The sequence below is a fragment of the Mixophyes fleayi genome, chromosome 4, assembly GCF_038048845.1.
Source record: "Mixophyes fleayi isolate aMixFle1 chromosome 4, aMixFle1.hap1, whole genome shotgun sequence".
Taxonomy (NCBI): Eukaryota; Metazoa; Chordata; class Amphibia; order Anura; family Limnodynastidae; genus Mixophyes; species Mixophyes fleayi.
Window position 1 is genome coordinate 63,831,557 of NC_134405.1, and position 18,969 is coordinate 63,850,525.

Below are 18,969 nucleotides of genomic sequence, written 5' to 3' on the forward strand. Positions count from 1 at the left end.
CCCCCCTGATACAGTCTATCAATTCTCATAAACAATGGTTCATCCCACAAAATGGCTGCCTCAGTGATGCCACTGATCCCACATGAATTGATAGAGTGTATTCTAATGACTATGAAAAATGTCTGCGTCCGCGGTGCATAGACGAAAGGTTCAAGTTAGGTCTAAGCAGTGGCCACAGATGGCAGAGAAGGATAAAGGGCATCTTTACAAACTGTGACTTAAGTACATGAAGGGAATAAAACTATACACTGGAACAATCTTTAGTATCCCTGTCCTGTGTGCAGATGTAATCCTGCCACTGCATCCTGCAGACATAAAGGTCAGCAGTGAGAGATGTGGTCAGTGGGTTAGTATACAGGAAGAGCAGAGACGTGCAGAATGACTGTAGTGACATTATATTGACAGGTGTGTAATATAGACACAGTAGATGGACTTGTATGTGAATCTTGTAGAAGGGTTATATCTGAGCCCGGTGGGAGTGGTACCCTCATTGTGGGAGTGCCATTTGCATCTTCCACTCCTCCTGATCAGGTATATAGAGCCAGCAGTTCAGGGATAATTCCCATTAAATCTAAACATGGAAGGGACACGCTTGAGCCTGGTATGTCTCCTGTGCGTGATTGCAGGTGAGTGGTTACCCTTTATCAGGATGGTATGCTGGAGATTTGAGGGGAGATACAAGCAGTCTTGTAATGAGGGAGCAATATCTTCAGGATTTTAGTGGGCACAGCACTGCACGGTAACAGCAAGAACATCTTAATGTACTTGCCGATACTGTCTGGGTGCGTGTCCTCTATTGGTAATTTGTAGTGGTGAAGAGAATGGTTATTTCTCCTAATATTCATGCATACTCATTGTGAGGCAATTTCAGCTAGCCAAATATTAGGTTCACCTCTTACAAAGTTAAGCTAGGTAGACATCTATGCAATTATATTTCAGATGCAATGACTGAAAGTCCCAATGAACATGTAGATTTATGTATATACTCCTACACGATCTGTGCTCTTCATCTCTCATAATCTGCTGAAAAGATCATGACTCTGTACACACTGTACAGATAGCTGCCTACACTGCTGGTCGTAAGGCTGTACACACTGTACAGATAGCTGCCCACACTGCTGGCCGTGAGGTTGAACACACTGTACAGATAGCTGCCCACACTGCTGGCCGTGAGGTTGTACACACTGTACAGATAGCTGCCTACACTGCTGGTCGTGAGGCTGTACACACTGTACAGATAGCTGCCTACACTGCTGGCCGTGAGGTTGTACACACTGTACAGATAGCTGCCCACACTGCTGGCCGTGAGGTTGTACACACTGTACAGATAGCTGCCTACACTGCTGGCCGTGAGGTTGTACACACTGTACAGATAGCTGCCCACACTGCTGGCCGTGAGGTTGTACACACTGTACAGATAGCTGCCTATACTGCTGGTCGTGAGGTTGTACACACTGTACAGATAGCTGCCTACACTGCTGGCCGTGAGGTTGTACACACTGTACAGATAGCTGCCTATACTGCTGGTCGTGAGGTTGTACACACTGTACAGATAGCTGCCTACACTGCTGGTCGTGAGGTTGTACACACTGTACAGATAGCTGCCTACACTGCTGGCCGTGAGGCTGTACACACTGTACAGAGAGCTGCCTACACTGCTGGCCGTGAGGTTGTACACACTGTACAGATAGCTGCCTACACTGCTGGCCGTGAGGTTGTACACACTGTACAGATAGCTGCCCACACTGCTGGCCGTGAGGTTGTACACACTGTACAGATAGCTGCCCACACTGCTGGCCGTGAGGTTGTACACACTGTACAGATAGCTGCCCACACTGCTGGTCGTGAGGTTGTACACACTGTACAGATAGCTGCCTATACTGCTGGTCGTGAGGTTGTACACACTGTACAGATAGCTGCCTACACTGCTGGTCGTGAGGTTGTACACACTGTACAGATAGCTGCCTACACTGCTGGCCGTGAGGCTGTACACACTGTACAGAGAGCTGCCTACACTGCTGGCCGTGAGGTTGTACACACTGTACAGATAGCTGCCCACACTGCTGGTCATGAGGTTGTACACACTGTACAGATAGCTGCCCACACTGCTGGTCGTGAGGTTGTACACACTGTACAGATAGCTGCCTACACTGCTGGCCGTGAGGCTGTACACACTGTACAGATAGCTGCCCACACTGCTGGCCGTGAGGCTGTACACACTGTACAGATAGCTGCCCACACTGCTGGCCGTGAGGTTGTACACACTGTACAGATAGCTGCCCACACTGCTGGTCGTGAGATTTTACACACTGTACAGATAGCTGCCCACACTGCTGGCCGTGAGGCTGTACACACTGTACAGATAGCTGCCCACACTGCTGGCCGTGAGGTTGTACACACTGTACAGATAGCTGCCTATACTGCTGGCCGTGAGGTTGTACACACTGTACAGATAGCTGCCTATACTGCTGGTCGTGAGGTTGTACACACTGTACAGATAGCTGCCCACACTGCTGGTCGTGAGGTTGAACACACTGTACAGATAGCTGCCCACACTGCTGGCCATGAGGTTGTACACACTGTACAGATAGCTGCCCACACTGCTGGCCGTGAGGCTGTACACACTGTACAGATAGCTGCCTATACTGCTGGCCGTGAGGTTGTACACACTGTACAGATAGCTGCCTATACTGCTGGCCGTGAGGTTGTACACACTGTACAGATAGCTGCCCACACTGCTGGCCGTGAGGTTGTACACACTGTACAGATAGCTGCCTATACTGCTGGTCGTGAGGTTGTACACACTGTAGAAATAGCTGCCCACACTGCTGGCCGTGAGGCTGTACACACTGTACAGATAGCTGCCTATACTGCTGGCCGTGAGATTGTACACACTGTACAGATAGCTGCCTATACTGCTGGCCGTGAGGTTGTACACACTGTACAGATAGCTGCCCACACTGCTGGCCGTGAGGTTGTACACACTGTACAGATAGCTGCCTATACTGCTGGTCGTGAGGTTGTACACACTGTAGAAATAGCTGCCTACACTGCTGGTCGTGAGGTTGTACACACTGTACAGATAGCTGCCTATACTGCTGGTCGTGAGGTTGTACACACTGTACAGATAGCTGCCTATACTGCTGGTCGTGAGGTTGTACACACTGTACAGATAGCTGCCTACACTGCTGGTCGTGAGGTTGTACACACTTCCACATTTGAATGAAATTATTCCATTGTTTATCGTTATTTTTAGGAAGTTTATAAAAGCAAATCAGCAGATGCAATGTGTTTTGGTACTCTAAAACTTGATAGTGGGAGTGTACACACTTTTGCAATATCTGAACAAAAGGCCGTGAGTCCTTTGATCGGCATGTTAATTGAATTGATGTGTACCCAGCTTTACATAGTAAGGTTGAAAAAAAGAATCCTTTCTGAAACAAAAAATGGGAACTTAATTCAAAGATTCTCTACTACTATAGCTATAAATACATTTCTTATAAATAAAAGCATTCAATCCATTTTTATATTATGTTAGTGAATTTGCCATCAGCACTTTTTGAGGTAATGGATTTCACAGCTTAACTGCCCTTACAGTAAAGAATCTTTCCAATGCTGAAAGTTATAACTTCTCTCTTCCTTAAGCAATTGGTAGCACCTTGTCATCTGCATGGTCCTGGGTACGAAAAGTCTGTTAAATAATCAGGGCACAAAGAAAATTAAAGCTCAGTATTTTATCTATCTAAAGATCTGGGTAATTCTTATGGATTACCAGCTTCATTTTCTTGCTTTATGGATCCGTTCTGTGCTATAAACATTGGGTATATTTACTAAACCGCTGGTTTGAAAAAGTGGAGATGTTGCCTATTGCAACCAATCAGATTCTAGTTATCATTTGTTTAGTACAGTCTACAAAATGACAGCTAGAATCTGATTGGTTGCTATAGGCAACATCTCCACTTTATCAAACCAGCAGTTTAGTAAATATAGTGGAAAGTGATCATTTCACTAGGACACTGTGACCATTCGCCGTGAATTGATCTGCTTTAGCCCAGCACAGAAAGGAACACTCGCTATCCAGCCTAATTGTGTATAACTTATGTGAGACGTGTAGTTTTTATTTATTTACTAAAGAAATACCTTGAAAATATTTGTACATTTTAATTGATGTCAGCAGCATTTTTGCATCTCCCTTGCAAGTTTGTTGTCTGTGATGACAGCAGAGCCAATATATCTCTGTGTAACACTATATCTCTGGTAGCATTCCCTTATTGGTGGAACACATGCTAGAACTGTGGCTGTTATCTGAAGCTAATCTCCCCCAGCATCAATGGACTGTCACTTCTCAGTGTGCTGTACTACAGGTATCTGTATTATCACTGAGTATCTGATCCTGCTGTCTGTAGAGAGAATAGAATAAGAGCTATCACCAAATAAAACCTTCTGCACAAAGCTCTTCTAAACAGTGGACATGAACATTCATCAATTCCAAATCAATAAAACAGTGAGAAAAACATTCACTTGACATTTTTGTTTGTTGCAAGATAGTAGAAGTAATATGTCAGTGTAAATACCAATTTATAACATCCATATGTTTATTAAATGAGACAGAATTTGAAAATAAGTGTGTTTTTTGGTTTAGCTTCACATTAAACTATATGAGTTATTTGCCTAACTTCATTACTGTTCTCTCTCCTGTTTTAAACAACGATTCAATTAATATAACAAAAGCATATTGTAACAGCTAGTTTTACCTAAAACAAATCAAGTGACTCCTGGCTTTCCCACATGTATCGTCAGTATATATTGTTGGAGAAAAAATAAGGTATCAGAAAGAATTTGCCCTCTGGGTGGCGCTGTTCTATTGTGTTTATAAACAATATTTTGTTATGCCTTTGCAGAACAATTCCTGCACTCATTTAAATGTACTTTTGCAAATAGACATAGAATTGATATCATGTGTACAAAATAATTTGTGCCCATGTTTTTCAGTTAATATTTATCGAATATTAAAAATAGACCCTGGAAGGGGATTTTTCCTTTTTTAAAATCAATCTTGCAGAATGTGATCTCATATCCCCATGACTTTTATAAGTAAAGTATAGCTATAAAATAATGGCGACTTAGAAACCTTATACAACATCAGCTCTGCTGACTGTAACTGCAATTAATGGAACAGTGTATTCATTGATCAAAGCCAGTGATGTGGGGTGGACTTTCGCATAAATATGGAAGTGTGTGGTGTTCAATTTCTGAATTCTTTTCTGATCAAACAAAAGAGCTAGGATTCAATGAAAGGCAAGTTAGTAGATTGCATCCTCTTAGCTACATCAAAGAATTTCCAAGCTTTCATTCTGCTTTAATCTTTCATTTTTCAGTTGTTTTTGAGAGATTGCTTGTTGAATCTACCGCACTCTCCTTTATCAATCACATACACTGATTTACTGAAGCTTGTTTTTTGTTCCTGCAAAATAGTTATAAAATCCATCCATTACAGTGTGAGATCATTGTTGCTCATGTAGATGTGGACGCCTATATAACTGTACATAAATCGTATAAGCAGTACGTTCTGATGTAACTGCCTGGGCATTCCATAACTTCTGCCGGTGGTCCTCATGGCCACATAACTCCTTCAAGACTTCTAATATTCCTATAATATAAGTATGTAAGCACATATAACATATCATGATCCCGTGTATAATGGCATCTTATATAGGGTCCTTACTTTCAGACTCCTCCCTATCTGTAATTATATCATTATCCCCTGTCTTCCTACAGCTGTGTCTGGGAAGGTCCTGGTGACGGAGAGATGTGCCCAGGGTCCAGAGTTCTGGTGTCAGGATCTGGTGACAGCCACTCAGTGTGGGGCAGTGGATCACTGCAAGCAGAACGTCTGGAAGGAAGGAGAGGTAAGACCTGGAGAGATCTTCAGATTCAACAATTACTGCACCAGGCAACCAAGTCACGGATTTCTTGGTCAACATTGTAGAATGGAAGACTTAAATCTCCTCCTGCATTATCTTGAACATTGCAGGGCAAGAATTGTATCAGAAAAACAGCTCTGCTTCTATATTCTTACCCATAACACTGCACCTTATTACACTATCTCTCTACCTAACCAGGTAACTTCAAATATACCATGTATACATCCACATCTCTACCAATGCACCCCATTACATGTATATCTCTGTACCTAACCAGGTAACTTCCCATATACTATGTATACATCCTCATCTCTACCAGTGCACACCATTACATGTATATCTCTGTACCTAACCAGGTAACTTCCCATATACAGTGTATACATTCTCATCTCTACCAGTGCACCCCATTATACTTTTATATCAGTGCCTAACCCAGGTAACTTCCCATATACTATGTATACGTCCTCATCTCTATCAGTGCACCCCATTATATGTATATCTCTGTACCTAACCAGGTAACTTCCCATATACCATGTATACATCCCCATCTCTACCAGTGCACCTCATTACATGTATATCTCTGTACCTAACCCAGGTAACTTCCCATATACTATGTATACGTCCTCATCTCTATCAGTGCACCCCATTACATGTATATCTCTGTACCTAACCCAGGTAACTTCCCATATACCATGTATACATCCCCATCTCTACCAGTGCACCCCATTACATGTATATCTCTGTACCTAACCCAGGTAACTTCCCATATACCATGTATACATCCCCATCTCTACCAGTGCACCTCATTACATGTATATCTCTGTACCTAACCCAGGTAACTTCCCATATACTATGTATACGTCCTCATCTCTATCAGTGCACCCCATTACATGTATATCTCTGTACCTAACCAGGTAACTTCCCATATACCATGTATACATCCCCATCTCTACCAGTGCACCTCATTACATGTATATCTCTGTACCTAACCAGGTAACTTCCCATATACTATGTATACATCCCCATCTCTACCAGTGCACCCCATTACATGTATATCTCTGTACCTAACCCAGGTAACTTCCCATATACAGTGTATACATTCTCATCTCTACCAATGCACCTCATTACATGTATATCTCTGTACCTAACCCAGGTAACTTCCCATACACCATGTATGCATCCACATCTCTACCAGTGCACACCATTACATGTATATCTCTGTACCTAACCAGGTAACTTCCCATATACTATGTATACATCCCCATCTCTACCAGTGCACCCCATTACATGTATATCTCTGTACCTAACCCAGGTAACTTCCCATATACTATGTATACATCCCCATCTCTACCAGTGCACCCCATTACATGTATATCTCTGTACCTAACCCAGGTAACTTCCCATATACAGTGTATACATTCTCATCTCTACCAATGCACCCCATTACATGTATATCTCTGTACCTAACCAGGTAACTTCCCATATACTATGTATACATCCTCATCTCTACCAGTGCACCCCATTATACTTTTATATCAGTGCCTAACCCAGGTAACTTCCCATATACCATGTATACATCCACATCTCTATCAGTGCACCCCATTACATGTATATCTCTGTACCTAACCCAGGTAACTTCCCATATACTATGTATACATCCCCATCTCTACCAGTGCACCCCATTACATGTATATCTCTGTACCTAACCCAGGTAACTTCCCATATACAGTGTATACATTCTCATCTCTACCAATGCACCCCATTACATGTATATCTCTGTACCTAACCAGGTAACTTCCCATATACTATGTATACATCCCCATCTCTACCAGTGCACCCCATTACATGTATATCTCTGTACCTAACCCAGGTAACTTCCCATATACAGTGTATACATTCTCATCTCTACCAATGCACCCCATTACATGTATATCTCTGTACCTAACCAGGTAACTTCCCATATACTATGTATACATCCTCATCTCTACCAGTGCACCCCATTATACTTTTATATCAGTGCCTAACCCAGGTAACTTCCCATATACCATGTATACATCCCCATCTCTACCAGTGCACCTCATTACATGTATATCTCTGTACCTAACCAGGTAACTTCCCATATACCATGTATACATCCCCATCTCTACCAGTGCACCCCATTACATGTATATCTCTGTACCTAACCCAGGTAACTTCCCATATACTATGTATACGTCCTCATCTCTATCAGTGCACCCCATTACATGTATATCTCTGTACCTAACCCAGGTAACTTCCCATATACCATGTATACATCCCCATCTCTACCAGTGCACCCCATTACATGTATATCTCTGTACCTAACCCAGGTAACTTCCCATATACAGTGTATACATTCTTATCTCTACCAGTGCACCCCATTACATGTATATCTCTGTACCTAACCCAGGTAACTTCCCATACACCATGTATACATCCTCATCTCTATCAGTGCACCTCATTACATGTATATCTCTGTACCTAACCCAGGTAACTTCCTATACACCATGTATACATCCTCATCTCTACCAGTGCACCTCATTACATGTATATCTCTGTACCTAACCCAGGTAACTTCCCATACACCATGTATACATCCTCATCTCTACCAGTGCACCCCATTACATGTATATCTCTGTACCTAACCCAGGTAACTTCCCATACACCATGTATACATCCTCATCTCTACCAGTGCACACCATTACATGTATATCTCTGTACCTAACCCAGGTAACTTCCCATACACCATGTATACATCCTCATCTCTACCAGTGCACACCATTACATGTATATCTCTGTACCTAACCCAGGTAACTTCCCATACATCATGTACATATTCCTGCCCTTAGACGAAGTGAATGACAAATACATTCTCATAACACTGCACTCCATTACAACAATATCATTGCTATTAATCACAGTAGCCACACACTGTGTACCAATGTACACAACACATATTATATGATACCCTGTATGTAACTGTGTGCTTACATTAGGGTATTATGTCATTGGACAATCTGCACATTTAGGCACTTAGACTTCTGTATCAGTTTCACAATCTGCTTTAGAACACAAGGGTTTGTCCTCTTATCTCTTTGTCTCAGTGGTAAGATGCTGTGATGTAATTATTACCTTCATAATCTGCCTACATGATGGGCCTCACTCACTCTCTATCTCTGACTTTCTGTCTCTTTCCCTGAATAGGAGACCCTGTGTGGGCAGTGTAAGCAGATTGTCACCGTTCTGCTGAACATGGTGAAGTCATCCTCTATCCAGGTAACAGGGACAATGGGCTGTAAAAGTGGCGCATGAATTTTAGAAATATACAAACTGTATTTTAATATATGTGTTTTTAATGCACCTCCTGCTCCCCTGACCAAATCTATTAAAATACATGGCTGCCACCTGTATGGTGTTGGACATAAGAACCCGTTAATACAGCTGCTTCAAGTTAGCTTGTTATGTTATGGCAGTATACAGTATTGTGCAATATTAGAGGAGTAAAACACGTACCAAGTCTCTATCATGTCTGCAGACGTCTATCAAGAAGTTCCTGCACAATCAGTGCAATCGCATTCCTGTGTCCTCATTTATCAGTCAGTGCTTTCAGCTGGTGGAAGAATATGAGGGTGCCCTGGTGAACATTCTGGAAACCCAGATTGTAAGTAGCTGTTATCAATGTATTCACTTTTATTTATCAGCATGTGTGTTTGTATACTACTCTGGGGTGGCAGGGCTAGAACCAGCCTTCAACCAATCAGGGCACTACAACCTTCATGGGACTGGACCAACCTGGAGTCAGAACATTAGAACTTTAGCCAGATTAGACCAACCTGCAACCAATTAAAACAAGTGAACATCCACAACACAAATGCTAATAATAAAATAACTGTGTGAAAGGTGACTCTTGTTATATAGTGAGAAAGTGGTGTTGTTGCAGGTGGTGTGGGTAGTGGAGAAGAAGTATGGATATATTGTATGTTGGCCATAATTCCCTGTAACTTTGGAAAGTCAATATATGAAAACTAGTGCAAGGAGAAAATGGACGTTGCCCATACCAACCAACCAACCAACCAACCAACCAACCAACCAACCAGAGATTTACGTTCATTCTCTTACTCTTAGTACAAAATTACTGACAGAATTGGTTATGTTCAACACCACATTTTTTATTTGTACCAGTTTTCAGAAATGTCTGCCAATATTGGTAGTAGATCTTGCAAATTTTACGCTGGAAAACAACAATGTAAGGTGAAATCTTCAATTGATAAAGCTAAGTATTATATTTAATTGTTTGCTGTTTTACAGAACCCTGATTCAATCTGCACTAAACTTGCCCTATGTTCTTCTGACCAATCTGTTCACTGGAACCCAGAGATGCCGACCAAACTCATCTTGGAAAAAATTATGCCTCTTGTCCATGATAGTATTCAGACGATCCATGCAAAAGCAACCCAGGTGAGAGGACATATATGTATATATTAAAATTCACCTGTCACCTCCACAGTGGAAGCAACTACTGTGGACTGAACCTATAGTCATGAGAATGCAGCCAATCAATTCACCAGAATCTAGAGACAACAGGTCCGTAACTAGAGCTGTGCAACAGGGGCGACCGCCCAGGTCGCAACGCTGAAGGGGGGCGCAATTTGGGAATATTTTAGGTTTATTTGGTTAAAATTGAGGGCTAGGGGGGCAACATTTGTCTTTCTCACCCCAGGCGCTAGAATTCTGAGAGACACTATTGGTTCAGCCCACAAAATGGCTAATTCCACTGCGTGTAGGTAACGGGGACTGGTGTGTTATATGTGTGTGTATGTATGTTTGGTTCACTAGAAATTTGCAGCAGGGACAAATGTTATATCTGTAGTATTTTTACATTGCATAATTTAACTGCAACTCTAACTGAGGCCCAGAGATTCTTATTTCACACTGGCTAAAAGTCTAACTTTCCTGGGGTGGTGTCATCCAATTTAAGTTTGGAACATGTTCTATAGACATTATCCACACATAAGCTATGATTATTCGGTATAACTTTGTCACAGATTACAGAAGTGTGTTTTCGTCACACACACACATAGATCACAGTCTATTCTCATTGTATTGCTGCGTTTTGTGTACTATTTGAATATTTATCACTGTTTTACAGAACATGAAAGAAGACTGGCCCATCCCAATGCCACTTTGTTGGATGTGTCAGTCATTTGTAGGAAGATTTGAGGCAGCAATCCCAAAGGTAAATACCCAACACCACATAAAATGGCCTTGTTACATCAAAGCTCAAACCTCTGTTGATCTTTATTCCATGAAGTTAGGGCCCGAGACCACCACGATGAGCTTTTAGAACAGATAGTGTTGAGGTCTTCACCTTTAGCAGCCGCCCTTCCCGTAGAGTTTTATGTGCTCACTTGGATGCCCCCAGATCTTAAGCTCAGTGTAGTAAAAGCTCACCAATGATGGCCGCAGCACAGATGGAACCAGAGGCACTAGCCCAGACTGGAGCGGGTGGTCAGAGACAGGCCGAGGTCAGGGGTCCGTAGCAGACAGGCAAATCAGTATCCAAGCAGAGGTCAGAGTCACAAACGAAACAGTGGAATCCAGTATTCAAGATCAAAGGGTCAGGGTAACAGGCAAGGTCCAAGGTACAAGCAAAGGTCACAACAGGATATCAGGCAAACAAGAGTCCAACAGCAGGTCAGCAACAGCACAGGACTGCAAACGCTATAACCGGCAGGGAGGCCCAGTCCTCCCTTCCTTAAATACCCAGAGCAGCCAATAGGAGCAGAGCAGCCCAGCCTAACCTAATCAGCCCAAGGAGGCTGATAATAAATTATCATTTAATGCGCACGTGCCTGGCTGATTTCCCTGCCGGGACGTGGCATTCTGACAGCACGATATCCAGCCGTTGCCCTAGCAACGGTCGGGCCAGAAGTCGGAAGTAATGTCCCGGTCATCAAGGAGACGACCGGGACGCTGGGGACAGAGGAGAGCAAGCCGCGGCAGGTATGGACAGCGCCACGGCTCATAACAGTACCCCCACCTTGAGGAGGGGTTAAGAAACCCCAACACCCTGGCTTCATGGGGAATTGTTTGAAGAATTCTTTAATAAGTCTATCAGCATGAAGACGCCTCCGCGGAACCCAGGCACGTTCCTCTAAACCATGGTACTTTCCACTGGACAAAAAAGTGAATCTCCCCCTGGACTCTCTTTGAATCAAGTATTTACAAGCCGAAGATGTGTAAATTTGCCAGAATAAATGACAGGTTTGAGCAAAGAGCAATGAAATGTGTTGGGAATTTTCAAGAGAGCGGAGAAACTTTAATCTATAGGTCACAGGATTAACTTGCTTAAGATGGTAAAGGGGCCAATGAATCTAGGTGCGAGTTTTCTACAGGGTTGTCTCAGCCTAATATTGCAGGTGGATAGCCAGACCTTCTGACCTACTTTGAAAGAGCAGATTCTACAGTGTAGATCCTCAAACCTTTTGGACTGAAATGAGGCTCGCTTTAAGGCAGACTGAACTTTCCTCCAGATACTTTTCAGGCTGGAAGCCGTAGAGTGTATGCCTGGGAGACCAGAAGAGTTAAAAGAAACCAAAGAGTTAGACCTAGTGTGGAAACCAAGATTACAATAGGGAGAGGTACGAGTACTGACAGGAATTGTTGTATGCAAACTCCGCCCATGGTAACAGAGCCGACCAATTGTTGTGGAATTCAGAAGTATACAGATGTAGAAACACATGGCAGTCTGAATTGATCAATACATTTCTTATACCTTGCATTATTATATGCCATCTCCAGATTCTCAGGAACCTGACAGAAGATCATGAACTAGTGAAATCACAGAGTCATGAGGAACAATGTATTACTAATTCTTTATGAACTGATCAGCTGTATTCTCAAATATTGGATCAGCCGAAGAAATGTCTGCTTCCATTGGTGACAGGATCATTAAAAGTGTTTGGAGTCATGTAGTAAAACAATCTAGTAGAGTTATTCCTGATACATAAGACTCTCACTCCAGCAACCCTTACTGTGATTGTAATTAGAGATGTTCACTGATCCCTCTGTGTTTTGGCTTTGGTTTTGGATCTGGATCTGGATTAACTTCGTGTTTTGGTTTTGGATCCCTATTTTTTTCTAAAATCAAATAATTTGGCTCTTTTTTTGTTCCTACATTATTATTATTAATTTTTGTCAAGTGACAAGAACACTGCTCCCCCTCCTGTTTCTGTATGAGCAATGTCACTGGATCTCCTGGGGAGGGAGGTACTTATGGAATCCAAAACCCACGAGATCCAACAATGCAACAATGACGTTTTGCCTAGATTCACATCCGAGAACACGCGAAAGTACCGAGCTGCCTCGCGAGCCTACTCGGATCCCTTTAGTTCGGGGGGGCTTGGTTTTCAGAAAACGAGCAAGAGCCTCTCTAATTGTAATGTCACACCTTTTATTTACAGGATGCCATTGCACTGGGTGCATCAAAGCTTTGCCTTGTCCTGCCTGGGTCGATCGCCGGGGTGTGCCAGTGCTTGGTTGAGAAGTATACTGTCATTATAATAGATACCATATTAGGAACACTGGGGCCGAAACTGGTGTGTGGGATGTTGCTCATGTGCGCTACAGATGAAAACTGTGAGCCAGGTGAGTACAGTTTATGGTGTATACATACAAATAGCAATCTTGTCAGTAATTACATTTTAAATAAAGCTCAAAAGTCCTATCAGCATATGAATGGTGCAGTTCGTACAACAAAATATCTTTACACTTTTTCTTAAGCCCCTTTCTCCAGACTTCCCAGGGAGTAGGTCACCCTCCTGGGTCCACTTCTTTCTTGTGCAGTGGGAGGGGCGAGACCTTGATGCAGCGATTCACATGGTCAAGCCCCGTCTCTGCAGTTCAATGATGTGATTTGCCCAGCCCTGTCACCTGCACTTGCCCTTTCAGCAAGTCCTTGAGGGGAGGTCCAAATAGTAGGCAAGCATGCCTATCAGTCTTACCTACCAGAGATACAGGGTACAGTCAAAATCTGAGACAGCGTGGACATAGGGGTATATTTACTAAACTGCGGGTTTGAAAAGTGGAGATGTTGCCTATAGCAACCAATTATGTTCTAGCTTTCATTTATTTAGTGCAGTCTACAAAAAGACAGCTAGAATCTGATTGGTTGCTATAGGCAACATCTCCACTTTTTAAACCCGCAGTTTAGTAAATATACCCCATAGTCTCTATACGCTATATCTTCCCATAGAAAGGGCATATTGGTTATACAATAGTAAAATACAAAACACAGTGATAGTAACAACCACTTATAATATACACATGCACAAATTGTTCAATTATATACCAAATACCAAAATAGAGAAATAAAGTTCATAAAAGAGAATAACTACAATGAAGAAGGTTCTTCGTAGGGAAACAAAAACCAGGCAATACTACATTCACATTCATTAGGCAAGTTGGACTTATAGGGGCCTATTCATTTCTAAGTGAATGTCTCCAGAATGGTCGATGTTACATCACAGATTATTCTTCACATCTGAAAGAAGAGCGCAACAAACATCCGCACTGATACTGCCGGGACCAGAAATGTGCGCAGCCGGACATGTCAGTGCTGTTTGTTGGCACATCACTTAGGACTGAGTTATCCCCTTAGTCATAAAATGGTACAAGGTTTCCACATCAACGATTAATATATAGAAGTCACTGCTTCCGAGAAAATGTATATGCCGAATTCTACTCAATAATTATGATCATTAGAATAATGTATTTATTATAGTTTATTTATATAGTGCCAATCTTATTACGCAGCACTGTACAGAGAATATGGAGTAGATCACACCAGTCATTGCTGCATAGGAGCTTACATTGTAAATTCCCTACCATACATACACATAAACAGGGTCCATTTTAACACAAGCCAATTAACCAACCAGTATGTCTTTGGAGAGTGGGAGGAAACCGGAGCACATGGAGGACACACGCAAACACGGGGAGAACATACAAAATTCACACAGATAGGGCTTTGGTTGAAATTGACCCCATGACCCCAGCGCCAAGGCCGCAATGATTCACCCCACTGTGCGTTGATGACAAGTTCACTTTAATAAAGTTTAAATGTTCTATATAATACAGAGTGATCTCCAGGTTCTGACCCCTACAGATCATTCTAACTCCCGGCAGCCAAGTCAGTGATGACCTCTCTATTGTACTGAGATTGGTTATGATCCTGTTTTGTTACTGTATATAATTCAGAGACGCACCTTTCCATTGTGCAGGGTTAATTCCAGATCTGGAGTCTGATATGACCTGTGACATGTGTCTGGCTGTCGCCTCCATTGTGAAGCCTACAACTGGTGCAAACTTGACGCAGGAAGGAATAAACGCAGCTCTGTCCAAAGTGTGCACTGGCCCACTGGAGTGGAAAGAGGTGGGAAAGGAAGCGACACCGGTCCCTGCTTACTTTACAATGTGCTATTCTAAAATAACTTACTTTAGCTGTAAATATATTCGTTAGAAATCATTTACATCGTTAGGCAAATTAAATGTATGCAGAATAAGCATGGTTTAAATCACTTCAATTAACATAAATCACAAGTTCTAAAAAATGGATGTGGCTAAATTATTAGATAAATGAATTCACCCTATACAGAAATCCAACATTAAGATGGAATATCCAAACTTAGCTTTCTGCTCATCATGTTGGTCTGTGGTGGGTCCTAATCAAACTGGTAGAGTAGTTTATTGATAGCGTTTGCAAGATCCCCAAGTATGCCCAAACAGTGCCACCTACATTAGATCCACATCACCTCATCCCTTTAGGGATTCATTTTGTCAACTTGCTTTGTGCTGAATGAACTAATTAATATATATATATATATATATATATATATATATATATATATATATATATATATATATATATATGAGAGAGAGAGACAGACAGACATTTACAGTTAATAAATCAAATAAAGTGTTAAATAACATACTTAATTGTGACTTGGGCTGGTGCTTATCTGTAACTGAATGGAATTGTTAAGGTTGCCTTGAGATTTGAGTTGATATCCCTAAGGCTTGTATAGTCCTTGGGGTAAATTTATCAAGCTGTGGGTTTGCAGAAGTGGAGATGTCACCTATAGCATCCAATCAGAATTTAGCTGTCATTTTGTAGAATGTACTAAATAAATGACAGCTATAATCTGATTGGTTGACATAGGCAATATCTCCACTTTTTCAAACCTACAGCTCGATAAAATTACCTCCTTATGTAGGTTGGATGTCACCCCTAAGGCTTAAGATTCTACCATACATTATTATTCATATGGTGCCAGCAATAAATAAATATATATATATATATATATAAAATAAATACAGTAATTAAGCGCAACTGGGTATTACAGACAGACAACAGTAAGAGCTCCCTACAGGAATTCCATCTATATGACATTGGAGTTGGACATATGAGGTTAGAGGTCACATAGTGCATCCAGGTCAAGTTAGACTGCAATAAGACGTACTGCTTAGGGGGGGTACATGATCCAGTCACACAGCAATATTGGTTTGGGTGGGGGTCAGTTGACGGAGCCAGAAAGAGACTAAAAAGTACATTTATAAAGCAGTGTGTTTGAAAAGTGGAGATGTTTCCTATAGCAACCAATCAGATTCTAGTTTGTAGAATGCACTAAATAAAATCTGATTGGTTGCTATAGGCAACATCTCCACTTTTTCAAACCCACAGCTTGATAAATTTACCCCTAAATGTAAGTTTCATGTGAACTATGTAGAGGGGTGTAATCTGATCGGTTAAGAAGGTGGTCTGTGAATTTGATAAGCTTGCCTAGGGTGAGATGTTGGTGCAGTTTTGGTAATGGATGTTGACAATGTTTTGTATTTATTATTGCGATACTTTTTGTGCTGAATGAATGGTTATATACTAATCATTGCTACAACTATCACTCACAGACTTGTTTAGTCTGAGGCTGTAGTATTGACAACATTAACTGGATATGAGCCAATTATGTTTTAGTATAAGTTCCCTTTAATATACCATCTTTTTGTGTGTTCTCAGTGTCATGTATTCCTGCAAGACCATCAGAGAGAACTATCTGAGCTTCTCCTTAAACCTTGGGATCACAAGACAACATGTCAGGTACGTAAAAAAGACCAAGACTAAGCCAATATGTATTACAGGTTGAAACTATTTGTCTCAAATTGTTGTAGAATTACAAATCCAAGCATGCAGGAGAGCTGTGTCCTACTGTATAAACAGCATGGCAGAATCTGTACATGTATACCTTATATCATTGTGGATCAGCAACTCTTATTTTCTACGAACAGGCAGTAGGTGCTTGTCCAGCTCTATCTAAAACAGCCCCTGAGGATTCTGGGTGTGTAGTTGGACCGAAATATTGGTGCCAAAACCTGGACACTGCCAGGGAATGTAAGGTGAGTTTGGAACCATCAATAGTTGAACCTGACATACAACCGTTAGGAAAATTCTGAAGTGCTAAAAGACAAGAAATTAAATAAAATGCAACGTAAACCATTTTTTATTTTTTTTCCAGGCCATTGGACATTGTCTGGCACACGTGTGGCATTAAATTCCTGTGAGCTGCAGATCATTCTGTCAAGATAATCCACCTACAAACTCCAATAAATTGCTGTCTGTATAAAAAGTTTCCCATGTTGAATTTAAAGTGAGCAACATGTTTTTTTGTCATATACAAATGAGACAAGTTACAATCCAATCTGTTTTTAATTATGATAATTTTTACTAGAATGGAACAAAACAAAAAAAAACAAAAAACTGGTCGCTTCACATACCGCCGAGAATAAAGGACCTTAGTGTGTGCATGTGTGTGGTTCATCATTTAGATTGTAAGCTCCAATGAGACAGGCACTGATGTGAATGATTAAATAATCCTGTACAGCACTATCTGTTATGGTGGTGCTGTACAATAATAAATAAATGTATATTGTCAGATTTGTGGTTTGAAATATTTTAACTTGAGTTTATTAGAAACAACGCATGATCATACCAGTAAGGGGCCTTCTTTCTCACAATAGACACTTCTAAACAGGGACAAGTGGAGGTGTTGCCCATAGAATCAGATTCTAAATTTCTAGTCTACTAAAGGAGAGAGAGAATCTGATTGGTTGCTATGGGCAACACCTCCATTTGTCCCATTTTAGGTTTGCTAAATCCACCCCCTGGGTCTCTCCTAATAGACACTGAGGGGTAAATTTATCAAGCTGTGAGTTTCCAGTGGGTTTGAAAAGTGGAGATGTTGTCTATAGCAACCAATCAGATTCTAGCTGTCATTCTGCAGAATGTACTAAATAAATAACTAGAATCTGACTGGTTGCTATAGGCAACATCTCCACTTCTGTCATGGAACTGGTTCTAGTAAAGTGTTAAATATCTTGAGGGACATTTATTAAAACTATTCCAGAAAGTAGGGGCTGCCCATTACATTTCATTTACTTGTGAAACCTCATTATTAATTCCCCCCCTCCCCTGTATTTAAGGCTTATAATTAAAATTAGATTATTAAACTTCTAGAATAGGCTTGGCCATACTGTGGCTCTCCAGATGCTGCGAGTACAGCACACCTTCCCAGCTATCTGCTGGGGTTTGTAGTTTCACAGCACCTGAAGAGCCACAGGTTGGTCAGGTCTGCTCTAGAGTGTGTGTTTAGTAAGTAATCTTTCCTAGTATAGGAACAGCATACAACAGGATGCTGCATGTAAGAAAATAAAAAGATCCACAGAAATGGGATTATATTCACTTTATTATGCATAAAATTAAAATAAGATCTAACCATTTAAAATAAGTGATACTCAATCTACAAAGTGATCTACACATGTCATCCACCAGCACCATCTGTAAGAATAAGGGCTCATACAGACACTTCCCTCTGTACCCATGGTACGTTCAGCCATATATGCTGCTCCTTCCACAACATTACACCACTGTATACTCTGGTGCTGCACCTCATCATACTGCTGTATAAAGCAGCCATAG

At 41.5% G+C, this 18,969-nt stretch overlaps 1 protein-coding gene across 1 annotated transcript; it reads left to right on the forward strand.

Moving 5' to 3' along the window:
• Window positions 1-540: 540 nt before the first annotated feature.
• On the forward strand, window positions 541-17,915 carry SFTPB (surfactant protein B). The gene is made up of 11 exons (XM_075205185.1): window positions 541-626; window positions 5,779-5,909; window positions 9,147-9,218; window positions 9,478-9,603; window positions 10,251-10,400; window positions 11,092-11,178; window positions 13,406-13,589; window positions 15,224-15,375; window positions 17,014-17,094; window positions 17,283-17,390; window positions 17,510-17,915. The coding sequence occupies exons 1-11, from the start codon at window positions 578-580 to the stop codon at window positions 17,543-17,545; spliced, it is 1,176 nt and encodes a 391-aa protein (XP_075061286.1). The 5' UTR covers window positions 541-577; the 3' UTR covers window positions 17,546-17,915.
• Window positions 17,916-18,969: the final 1,054 nt, after the last annotated feature.

What these genes read in the sequence shown, in the direction of transcription:
- SFTPB (XM_075205185.1), top strand. Translation starts at nt 578, where the DNA reads ATGGAAGGGACACGCTTGAGCCTGGTATGTCTCCTGTGCGTGATTGCA. An exon ending in TGAAGTCATCCTCTATCCAG is followed by an intron (nt 9,219 to 9,477) that starts GTAACAGGGACA and finishes TCATGTCTGCAG; the next exon opens with ACGTCTATCAAGAAGTTCCT. An exon ending in ACACTGCCAGGGAATGTAAG is followed by an intron (nt 17,391 to 17,509) that starts GTGAGTTTGGAA and finishes TTTTTTTTCCAG; the next exon opens with GCCATTGGACATTGTCTGGC.